This window comes from Ixodes scapularis, unplaced genomic scaffold, assembly GCF_016920785.2.
Source record: "Ixodes scapularis isolate PalLabHiFi unplaced genomic scaffold, ASM1692078v2 PGA_scaffold1__304_contigs__length_218370807, whole genome shotgun sequence".
In the NCBI taxonomy this organism is placed as follows: Eukaryota; Metazoa; Arthropoda; class Arachnida; order Ixodida; family Ixodidae; genus Ixodes; species Ixodes scapularis.
In genome coordinates, this window is record NW_024609846.1 from 193692738 (window position 1) to 193705499 (window position 12762).

The window sequence follows — 12762 nt, forward strand, 5'->3', positions numbered from 1 at the left end:
TGACTCTGAGCAGTTTTCAAATCATATTCGTGTTTTAACTAGTTAAACAGTTACACAACATTTTTTTCTTGGTTATTAGACTAACCATGACGATTATCCCCCTATATTATCTCCACCTGGTCGTATAATTCACCTGCATACAGCGAATTAGGGTATCTCTTATGGATTTGTTCTAATAGATCTGACCGTATTAAAAGCAAACACCCTCTATACCAGGGCGTTTCCACTATAGAAGAGGACGTACATCAACGGTCTGACGTGTGTACTAAAACAGTACACAAGATGCACGCAGCAAGAAAGAAAATGTTAAAAACTGTAATAACTTGTTATTTTCAAAGAGGAGAAAATCAGCCATATTTTCAACGCCCTTTGTCAGCTGTCCGTTTGCTAGTGAGCCCATGTCAGGTGCACCAAAATATGTTTTATTTTATATTTTGCAAAATAGGACACAAACTGGAGCGCTGTCATTTTTAATGGCTTCAACTCGATACTGCCAAACTAAACGTTCATAATTTATAATATTCAAAACTGCATGATTAAACGAAACGGCTTTTAAGAATCTGAAGGAAAGTCACGATACTTTATCGTGACTTTCACGATACTTTATATGAATAGAAAAACCTAGAAAATTCTTCGCAATTGAATCCTTTTTTCCGGTAAGGTTTCTGGTGGCAAGTGATATTAGAGAGCTTTTGAGGGAGCAAGCTTGATTAAAGCAACTAATAATTATATTCCAAAGTAAAAAAAAGAAATACAGTACAGTTCCCCAGTTTCGACGGTTTGGTATGGTTCATTCACCTCTATGACAGGGTGTCGAAGTGCCCCGAGTAGATGAAATGGCTTTTACAGTTTCTTACAGCAACCGGCATTTTACATGTAATATCAGAAATATACTATCAGGAATAAACTTCAAAGTTACTATGAGGTTACACATTTTATGAATAGGAATGACTGTTGACTTTTTGAAGCGATTCGAAGACACATGCAATAAAAAATTTGAGCTGGAATCGTTATATAATTTAGACAGGCCCCAAAAAACACTAACCTCATGAGGCCCAACATGGTGTCAACGTCTTCGACTTTGCTCTGCTCCCTCCTAAATATTTTTGCCCGAGGAGACATATCATAGCTGTAATAATTTCCGTATTTCTTGACCATGTCTGGTTGACCGCTGATGTTGAAGATAGCAGGAAAGAAGCTGAAATATCAAAGATGGCTGATGAGGCGCCTAGAAATAAACTTCGTGAGGAAAAAACAAAACATTGTGAGGGAGGCATTTGATTCGATTTGAAATAAAAAGGGGTTATATTAAAACGAATACAAAATAACTGAGTTATGTAAAATATATTTTTCCAGACAATTTCGGACTTTCCTCTGGGCAGCTAAGTTGAAATTTTCTTAATCCCCTCCTTTAACATTAATAACTTACCGAGCTGATCTAAAGGAGTGATGAACATCTGGCAATAATCTATTTCAAAGAATGGTGTTGCTAGGAGAAGTTGTTGGGCAAGTTGGTGAACGTTATGAAGCATTGCGCAAGACGCAAAAAGCCATTAAACACAAGGAAGCAAACACACACGGACACCTAAGTGTGTCTTCTTTCCTGTGCCGTAATTGTTTGCGACTTACACCATGCTTCCGAATGATGTTGGTGTATTGCAATATCTTTATTCTTTATGTATGGTACTCCTGCAGCGCCTCTTAAAGGGGTACTCCGGCGATTTCTTCATGGTCCCCGATTTGCTTGAAATTTTGCTAAACTCGCCAAACAACATCGCCAAAGTAGTATCCCAAATTTTAGGTCAAAATAATTTGTTTTCACGAAGTTATTGAATTTACAGGTTTGGTCCTCAGCGTGTTTTTCAAACTGAAAGTCTCTACTGGCAACAACGAAAAAGTGACGTCAGTGAAAGTGCAGGGGTTCACTCTTTGGACTGTAGAATTTGTTCCCAACTGATTCGAAGCAGTTTCATGGTGTAAAATCGATGCTTTGGAAGCTCGCTCCAGTCCCCGTCCTTCAGCACGGAACAAGTGATTGGCATATTCTATTTTTTAGACTGCTCGCTCGACTGGCAAGCTTGCCTTCCACTGACGTCTCGGCACCGAAATGTGAGGGTATATTTGAATGTTGGTTTTTGCTTTATTTTCATTTGCCGATTTCGCAATAACTATTATGAATTTCGCAATACTAAATAGCATACCGGAAAGGGTAAAGGCCGGGGAGTCAGAAAATATAGTTAGTTGAGGTAGCTCAAAAAGCGCCGGAGTACCCCTTTAAGGCATTATTACAAGGGTGAACAAAATTGAAACAAAAATTTACTGTATTGCAGCACATATTGTTCTATCCAATCCGTACCAGCCCTTGACAGTCCTGACAAAAAGCGAACTCCAGAACAGCTCAGTCCAGCTCCTGTACTCACGTGTTTTGTGTTCATAATCTTTTGGGTGAGAAAAGTACTTATGCCTTACAAGGTAAGGTGACCTAATAATACCAGCCGCGTTATGATAAATACTATATAAGAATCTGAACGCAAGTTTTTCCGTCGGAGCTCTAGTGCACACCAACCTAGTGATTACTTCATACTAGTGACGCTTGCGTAACGGTCATACAGGTCCAGGAAAAGGCGAGCGGCGCGACTCTGTAATTTTTCTAGGCCATCAACATGATTCGTCTAAGCAGGGTTTCACACAGTGCAGGCATGGTCTACGATTGGGCGTACATAGCTGAGGTACGCGAGTTGTTTTTTTTTTACGGTTTACGTGGCGTGTAAATTTCAGGTTTTGTTCAACAAAGCCGAGTGTTTGACTCGCCCTCGCTCTAACCTCACCAATCTGCGCACTCCCGTACAGTCAGATGATAAGGTGATTCCAAGATATTTTACTTTATTGTCATTCGCTACAAGCTAATTGTTCAAACGGTACTTATTTTGCATTTTTTTTTCTTAGAAGTGAAAGTGACATGAACACAATTTTTACGTTAAGCTGTATTCCCACTCACTGCACCAGTGTTCAATTTGATCTAGATTAGCCTGCAGCTGCCCAGAACCCTCTCTTTTTAGGCATTTCTAAACAGCACAATCATTGGCAAACAATCTTAATTGGGATGAAACATCAATATGAATAGCACCGATTAAGATTAAAAACACTGATGGCCCTAAAACCGACCCTTCTGGTACACCAGAGGTAACTTCAACAAAGCGGGACGTTTCACCATTAAAAACAACACATCCTTGACGCAAGGACAAATAAGACTACATTTTTGGACGGCAGTGGATAGTTTTAGGCTTTCCAATTTCTGAAGTGAAATTTGTCATTTATTTATTTTATTTCACATAGAATCACTCCTACGTAGAACTATAATAGGTCGGGGTTAACAAATAATACACAAAACAACCATGCAACACGTCACCACTCAGGTATTACAATAATACCAGAAAGTACAAACATTTAGCGACCATGACACAAGTAAAACAATCCTAGAAATAGAGTGAATCGTCATTGTACATATCGATTCGAGCGCAAAACGAAGATAAGGACTGACAGGAAACCACCGTCTCGGGGAGTACATTCTAATCGCTGATAGTTAGAGGCCTGCGCGGGTAACAGTATAGTCAATGCAAAAAAATAAATACATAATAACAGTCCTTCAGGCAACGGAAAATGAATGCGATACAGTGCAAAGCGCTTTTCTGAAATCAAGAGATACACAATTAACCTGCTCCCTTTCGATAGACAAAAGAAGATTGTGATAAATCTCAGGGAGTTATGTAGTGCATGAATAACTTTTTCAAAAACCCGTGCTGAAATTCCAGCAAAAAGTTTTCATGACTTATCTCCTGCATTATTTGTATATATAAGATGTGCTCGAGCGGTTTTCCACAAATGAATGTTAAATAAATTCCTCTATAGTTAGTAACATCCTTCGTGGATTTCTTTTTGTGAACTGGGATCACATAAGCTACTTTCCAGTCGCCTAGTAATGACCACTCAAGCAATGGTTTATTAAATAATATAAAAAAAATATGGGGCAACCGCATCTGCACAGCGCCTAATACTCAAGGCGATATATAATCGGGACCAATCGTTTTTGTTTTGTCTAAGCATTTTAGGAGCCTTTGGAGGCCCTAAACACTAACCACAACAGGAGGCATATAATCGTAGTTGACTAAAAATGCTGCGGGTGTCGCTGCATTTTTTTGTGGAAAAAACGCTAATTGAATATACTCATTAAAGACAAGGGTATTTTTAAGAGTCATCAGTGATCATCTCAATATTTACCAATATGTCAGGTATCCCAAACTGATTATTTCCGCAGCGCTTCATAAACTTTCCGAGCTGCTTATTGTTCAATTTTATTCCACGTTGGAACCGCTGCGGATAATACCGTTTTAATTTATTTATGGTTAACTTACACTTCACTGTTAGTTCTTTAATCTTAACAAGGGTTGCCTCTTACTTTCTAGTTTTCTACCGGGCGTATGCACGTTTTCGTTCCATTATCATGCGTAGCACAGTATTACTTTTACATGTGTTTTTGTGGTTTTTTTTTAAGTTAAGTAAAGTCAATACTCGGATTGTACATTTCCGTAAGCCGGATTAGTCTTTGCTCAAACAGCACCCACGCATGGACGCCTTTCTCTTCAGCTATAGATTCAAATGAAAGGAATGAATTACAGAGTTCCCCGAGCTGAACCCTCATAAATCCACTTTCGTAGAAAAATATTCTTTAATTTGTACTCAATTTTGTTCGTGATTTTTTAAACCAGGCGTCACGAATGCAGCATCATAATCGCTTATACCGGACATGACATCGACACGTCTATACATGTCAGGATGATTGCACAGAAAAACGTGAAGTATCTTAGTCCACGCGTTCGTATAAGGACATGTTGGGCGAACCCCAAACTGTAAATCATGACTTCATATCTGCATTCAGTCGATTCATTGTTATACAGGCACAGTCTTCCTTACTCCAAGTTATGTCGGGCAGATTAAAGGCACCACCGAACACCACACACCCATTCGAAATACCAGAAACCAGTTCTTTGAGGGTGTTTACGCTAGAAGAATCAGCATTTGGCGGTATATAAACTACCCATACAAAAAAATCTGTGTTATCGGGCAGCCTCCCCCGACACCACAAAGACTCGACAGGATTCCCAGCGATATCAAGTTGATAACTTTGACTGCCTAAAGTTGATAACTATAGGCTCTCTTAACTAAGTGATACACGACAATTTAGACGATGAAAATATACTCACGCCACATTGTAGCTTCCCCAGTACTTTTGATTTTGAAGATATGCGCTCACATCTTTAGCCTTCGTGATATTCCTGGAAAAAAAAAAAAAAAAAACAGTGCGCGTTCGGCCACAACGCTTCTTTGTTCGAGATTATTTTGAACGTACGGCATCTGTTCGAGGATCCAGAGGGTATTTTTTCCGATGGCAGACCCTGGAGCAAAGAGTTTGTAGTCCAACACCATCCACTGATTATTGTATCTAAGGGGTGAACAAAAACAGTTAGGGTGAAAGACACAATTGATATTAGTTGCATAAACTATTTGCAGGGGTTAATAACAACAAAAAATGATTAACTTTTAAAGCACAATTCCTAAAAAAAAATGAAAATACGCACTGGGAAGTGGAACAAAAGAGACAAATAAAAAACACAAAATTCCAAACACATCTAGGTGACTGGTGAGCGCTGAAAGTATTCTGCCTAGTCCTGTTATCTAACCAGAAGCTTTTCCAACTCCAGTGGAGCGCTCTACCAACTGAGCTGTCCCGGAGTTAGACGTCAGTAGAGCGAACAGGTTTTTCAGCTGCTACCTGCCTAAAACCAACAAAGTTCAACGGTCTGCGTTTTTAAGGTTATGTGATGTTAATGCAATTAATCCAAGGTTCAAGCGAGCTGTACAAAATAAACAATAAAAGTCCCTGAGAAGCGTTCGTTCTCGAGGGAGTATTATTCAGAAAAAAGAAGTTGCGAACATGCGATGTTTTGCCTGATATATTAATTGCTAACTTTTCACACGCTTATCACGATTTAAAACTTGTGCGCAAGAGGTGCGCCGCTAGCCTTGCTTAGAATGACGGTTACAAGAGTAACGTAGCAGTTTCAATAATACAATAACTTTTGTCGTCTCCATACCCACGAATGACACGCTGCCCAGATAGTGACGACATGAGTGAAACAACTACGTCTTTCTTCTAAGCATCATTACAGCAAGGCTTACAGCGAACTTTTTACGCGCATTTTTTTAAATCCCGGTAAAACTTTAAAATGTATCAAACAATATTTGTAAACCACTTAAATTTTGCCATCTCTTTCAGTGGGGCTGGCCTATATTAGCAACTTCCGTGAATACTGCAATTGCAACATGGCCGTAAAAATAAGAAAATTAAAAAGTTAAGTGAGTGATTTTAGCTTATTAGCATACCCTCAACGATGAATATTAAATAATCTAATGTCCGCCGATCCTGATCAATACGTGGTGATAACGGCACTCATCTAACACTCACCACCTCTTAGAAAAAAGAAAAAAAATTCGCCGAAATTAAAGATTAAGCAACCTTTAGTTTTACTAGATGTATCTGAGTCCTTAAACTTCGCTTGCAACTTCCAGTAGCAAGTCTGAAAATTTTGAAAACTATAACCACCATGTTTTCTAAATTCTTTCGGATATAGTGTACAGTTTTCATTCCATCTATCAGACTTGGAAAGCGAGTTCATGCAATCTCCCAAAATCTGTTAAACCCATTTTTCAAATTTTTTATCACTGTAATATCGCAGTAATGTCGCAAAAGTTATTCTAATTCAGAACAAATTTCTTGAGAGTAAGCAAAATGACGACCTCATAACTCAAACTGACGAGAAGAATTACGCTATATTTATGACTTATAAATGAAATCTTTATAGGCAAACGTAGCTCGAAAATCGCTAAAAATCCTGCCGCCTGCCAAATGGTAATTTCTCCCAAGAAACAACTCGGAAACTCGCTAAATTTAGTTTAAAAAAATGAGACTTTTGCAATTCTCTGTAATGCGAAATTAGAGCGCAGCTCTTGAGGAAGAGGAGGGGAGGGTGCGGGGGGTTGGGTACACCCCTCCCTTCCTCCCTCTCCTTACCTTCCCCTCCTCCTCTCCTCCTCCCCTTGCAGTTAGCGGGAAATTGTTGCTTAATTTCCCGCTAAAATTAGCGAAAAGTTCTCCGCTACGTTTTGGGGGAAATTTACGAAAAGTTTCCTGCTAAATATAGTGAGTTAAGTTTCCCCGTTAAAATTAGCGGGACGAATTCTCCGCCAAGTTTAGCGTTTTAAGTAACCCCGGTAAATTTAGCCATGAAATTGAAGTCACATGATTCGAACACCAATTAAGTTTCCCCGCTGACATTAGTGGGGAAACGTCCGATAATGCAACGCGCGCGGTCAAGACGACGCCGACGCCGCTCAAACCGGAAACGGGCATCTAAGAGCTGCGCTCTAAAAATGACTAAACTGGCAACATTCGGCTTATACATTTCTGCTCTTTGTAGTTGGTTATGATAATTTGCATGGTTCGAATACTTAGAGGGGAGTGAAATGACATGCACTCTCTAAACCGAAGCATAGGACAACCTTTCTCTGAGCAGCGCCCGTGAGGAGACTTTCCTCAAACGCGAGCAAGGATCAAATCACTGATAATGGTGAAAAAAAATATAATCACATTCACACTGATAATTGACATCTGCAGGAACATTTTGAGAAAATTAACTTTACGCCAAGCATCAAAGTGCAAATCACGTATGCTCTTTTTATTTAGGCTCCATTTCTGTTGCAAATATTTATAATTGGTAACTATGGGCTACAGAGCAATACCGGGGCAACATTCATAGTAAGGTACAGCTATATTTCGGTTTATACAGTATTATGTTTGATTCTACATGCTCAGTGGATGGACGTTGAAACTAAAATTAAATAATTAATCGTGCCAAATTCTGACTGAAATTAAAATAAGGCAACCAATCCTACCTCAGCGATGCAAGGGCGATTGACTTGAATCAGTTTGATACCACTTTTTTGATACAAGCGCTGTGTACGGTTATATTTTATCAAGAACGCACAAGAACAGACAAGATAAACTGGCGCTTCATAAAACCCAGAAAATTAAAAAAAAAAAAGATTTTTTAGCAAGCAAAGAAAAAAATAACTGGGACGGTGGGTTTATTTGAATCTGGTATATTAAAATGCCTGCCGTGTGCGTTGGAACACTACTACGCACTCTGTAGTATGGACAGATCGATATTTTCTTGTCTCAGTTAGTGGAAAAGCCTCAAAGCAAAATGCATATCATTTTTGGTATAAAACATATGGGGAAGATAAAACTCAAAATGCCAAAGCCACTCATGCGACATATTCTTATTTAAGAATGCAGTGGGAAGAAGATCAGAGTCGTAACTATTATTATGAAATGTGATCGACCTTTCACATAGGCAAACCCAGAGTTTACTTACGTGCCACTGTTCAATTTTCCAAAATAGTCGACCCATTGGGGACTGGTGACAGCAAGGCGGGTGGCAACCATGCCTCTAACCCATGTGAGGGGAGCGCTGTCTGGCCTCACCAAGTTCCAGAGACTGTCATTGCTGTTTTCTATTGTGGTTTCCGTGATTGCCTAAACGGGCAGTGTATGATTTGCCACGTCAACATATAAAAAAGGAGGTTGTAGAGTGGTAGATGCACATATTTATGCAGTTCTGCCAACATACTGCATGAAGTAGTACAAGAAGGTTTGTACTACGGAATTCATATATAAAGCAAGTTTGTGAAGAGAAATCAGATATGAAGGCAACAACTCATCATATATAATGTTTTACTATACCCCCAATGATTTAGCACGACTATTTTTATGTTTGCAACTATTATTGATAGCTATAATTTTATCGAGAGATTTACTCTTCATGGTCTTTTCAAGAGCCATCTTTTTTCATACTGCGTTGGGGGCGAAAGTAAGCTTAAGAGGGCAAGATTCGAATTTGAGCGTTTTCAAACACTTTTCACGGGGTTGTAAGTTAAATCTTATTTGAAGAAACCGGTCGGCAAGAATATTATACAAATAATAACTACAAATTTGCAGAGGCCGAAACTCCGATTAGTACAATAGGTTAATCATTAACTTCAAAACTTTGCAATTCCATCCTCAAACGTGAACAAGTTTATTGATATGTGTATCTATTGGAACAGATCTAGGAAAGCTGGCTTCAGTTGTGTTGGCTTGGCGCACCTGATGAGCACTTGTCTTTATTTGTTGCACGCTAAATAATGCCGTTGCACATGGAGGTTGCATGTGGCCCTTCCCACGCGATACAATGGTAGAAAAAAAAATAATTTAGATTTTTTTTATACGTGATTGCTCCTTGCAGGCACACTTACCAGGCCAGTTGAGGCGAGATAAAAGTCGTCAAGAGAAACCAATTTTCCAGGGTATGAAGACATGCTGATGGTGTGCCCAGGGATGGTATCACCTGGAGAAAAAATAGGCATCATACTACACCGCATACCTGTCAAGTTATTTTTGGTGCTGCAGAAAATAACAAGTTAGCGGACACTAACCTGCCTAATTAACTGGAAAACTGATGCATATAAATTACGAGTATAAAAATAGTGTTATACAGTAAAGTTGATGAATATCAGTAATTATCCTTTAATTGCTGGTCTGGAGAGTAGATTATAAGCTACGCGGTTTAAATCACTGACCAAAAACGAAAAAAAACAAGTCTTTATGGGGGAATCAGGCCAGAAAATGACGTTACATTATAAGATTTCTTACTAGTCTACACGCAGTAAGGGGAGCTGCTAGCGTGGACTTAAACTTTTCAGTGAATATATATTTATTCAGGAAAAGTGTTTGGCTCAATTTTGGCGAGCTGCCTCAACATTTTGTAAACGATGATTGCTTTGCACCACGGTGGTCTTGACACTATAATTCTTTGCATTATAACATTATAGATTATTCATAGTATCGTTCCTAAGCTAGAGAAAGTTGAGAATCCTTATTTAAGATTTTCGGGGAGGGAGAAACTCACGTCTTACAATGAATGGTTGTAGGGCAATGCATGAAAAAAATCACTACCAGGCCGAGACCGACTAAATTTATTCTGATCGTTTTAACATGGTGGAACCAGGAGGAGCAGCCAATTTGATTCGAAGCGTCAAACTGCCTGAGATGTTTATAGCCGACAAGGGTATATAGTCTTAAGTTTATATGACATCCTTAGAACAATGTGCAGCCTAAATTTGAAAGTAACGAATATTGGAGAGTTGAATCGGATGCACCTTGCTGACAAAGCAGTGCCACTAGTAAGGGAACGGGACTTTTCGTTTCGTGGTCGTGGTAATTAATAAGTATTGCAGTATTTTTCTGTGCATTTTTATTATTGTAATATTTACACAAGTTTAGTCCCATTTAAAAGAAATCTAGATTTAATAGGATTTCGACGTAAGTTATATCGCTACCATTTTGTGACGCTTCATATGCCAAGGCTTCCTATTATAATTAAACAACTGGGTGGCTTTAAAAGGGTGAGTGGGAAGTGAAAGATGCTGCCATGCCATATTAATACTGCTTGTTTTTATATTCATGCGGGTTGCTTTAATTCTTAAGGGCAGCAGGAGAAACAAAAATACCTTCAAACCCTCGGTATTATGGAACGCAAACCCGTATTGACGAATGAATTAATCATCAAAGAGAATGTCGGGTACGTATTAAAATGCTCAGCACCCGTTTGCATCTCCAGCAGTAACTGTTCTGAAGCAAAAATCAAAAACAAATCGCACTTCGCATTTACATGCATTCCTCCGCGCTCTGTCTTGTTTACCCACTTCGACTCATTCAATAGACGGGAGGCGAGCGCGTGAAGGCGAGCTTGTAATAGTATTGGGAACTCGGTTCCCAACACTCTTTTTCGTGCTTGGGTGATTAGGAAAAGTATTCACTCTTCGGTAGCATCGTGCTGTTATTTCTGTTGTTATAATGACGCTTCCTTTACCATTTGGTGCGGTACGTTTCGCGTTGTAAAAACTACAAGAATGTCCTCGCATTTACTTCCAGCAGAAATCTCGGGAAGCAGCTTCCTGTGATCTAGAAAAGGAGCTAGACGAATCAAAGGTCCGAAACATATCTCTACCTAAAAATGAAGTCTGCGATTCGTCACTGAGAGTGAAATGAACGCGTAAAACCTAATACTCGGCGTCCTTATGTAAACTTCATTCTCGAGTTTAAAAAAAAGCTTCTACGGTTCCAACAAAGTTGTTTACAAAGAAACTTGGGTTGGTGGGAAGGGTCAGAAGTGGCAACTCGAGATCCGGCACCCCAATCGAAGAATAAAAGCCAAAATTATACATTGGTAATATACGAGCTAGAGGCGATTCAAATACTGAAGTATTCGCTTCCACGAAAGAGAAAGAAAATGCGGCAGTAGAGGACTGAAATCCGCATGGAAGTAGTAAGTATCGAGTTGACATGGCTATAAGGCCAGCAGACGCACACCGCGTATCTGTTCATAATACATATCAAACGTTGTGCCACCGCGTCATGACATATGCCACGTTTGTCATTGGCAAAAGTTAGAGCCACTGACGCCGAAAGCCTAAACCAGTCTTAGATTTTCCTGCTTTCCGTGCTACCACCGGCGGGTGAATGATCCCTTCTTGTAGGAGAGACATCTGCAAGCAAGCCCAACCTGCAATCGGTTGATGATGTTTCAAAAATTTTCTTTCATATAAAAAATCGACCCCCTAGCACAAAAAAAAAAACTATTCTAAATTTTGACTCTCCTTATAAACAATGAAACCCTTCGCAGTTCTCCGCCACTTAAAAGCGAAATCCGCCAGGTGACGAGGCAGAAAGAGCCGTATCTTGAAAAACAAACAGAAATTCCTTTGCGTGTGATTATAGTGGGCAAATAAGTATCAGGCTCGTGTAAGAGGGGCGTAGCACTTACTCGATTTCGATGTGAGCTGCCAGGGAAACGTGTACTTCTTTTCTATCCTGAGCATTTTTCGGTACCCAAACCACGTGTTGTGAGCAAACAGGATGTCGTCATTGTCAGCCAACACTTTGATGAGCGCTGAGCAAGCGGGTGTCTGGTCCATGCTGTACTCGTCAGGTACTCTTTTTAACACTTTTTCCAGGTCAAGCAAGTCTCCTTCAATGTTGAGGAACCTGAAAGTTACCGAACGTTATTCGGTGTTTCCCTTACAAATAGATGAGAAATCCGACTTGTAATCGGTCCCCGCCGCTCCCAAATATATTCGCAACGCACACTGTGATCCGGTCGGTAAAATGCACCAGAACCATATTTCAAGTGTGTAGAAAAAATGTTGCGCTTGTGAATTCATAAATCATGCTACTATAAAAAAATTCGACACAGGTTTTTATTTGGTTAACATACAATGAAAACTACTGATGTCCAACATCTTTAATTACGTACTGTTAAGAGGTCCTGTCAAATAAAGAATTTGCTTTCGTGACTCGCCCCGTAAATGGTATAACGTTACATCAACTTTCAAGCTTAAAGTTACACTTGCGGATAAGATAACTGAATTTTTTTAGGGCTGAGCATCAATTAAAGTTTTATTCAGATTAAGCGACACATTTTAATCAAATGATTGATCGATTAATCGCTCGCGTTAATGCCAGGCATATAGCGACATAGGGGCATGAGAAACATTTTTTATTTCATGGGTTTTTTTTAGTACCAAACGCCACGATCTGCATTTTCT

At 39.4% G+C, this 12762-nt stretch overlaps 1 protein-coding gene across 3 annotated transcripts in view; it reads right to left on the reverse strand.

Annotated features, from left to right (window-relative positions):
• The window catches only part of LOC8039973 (putative phospholipase B-like 2), a 91084-nt gene that overhangs the window by 16525 nt on the left and 61797 nt on the right, over nucleotides 1-12762 (reverse strand). For all 3 annotated transcript variants that reach the window (XM_040213540.1, XM_040213536.1, XM_040213546.1), the window contains exons 5-10: nucleotides 11982-12202; nucleotides 9412-9503; nucleotides 8493-8653; nucleotides 5408-5500; nucleotides 5262-5333; nucleotides 1046-1198 (exon numbers count right to left, since the gene is read on the reverse strand). In XM_040213540.1, the coding sequence (XP_040069474.1) occupies nucleotides 1046-1198; nucleotides 5262-5333; nucleotides 5408-5500; nucleotides 8493-8653; nucleotides 9412-9503; nucleotides 11982-12202 (792 nt within the window). The remainder of the gene's footprint in view (nucleotides 1-1045; nucleotides 1199-5261; nucleotides 5334-5407; nucleotides 5501-8492; nucleotides 8654-9411; nucleotides 9504-11981; nucleotides 12203-12762) is intronic.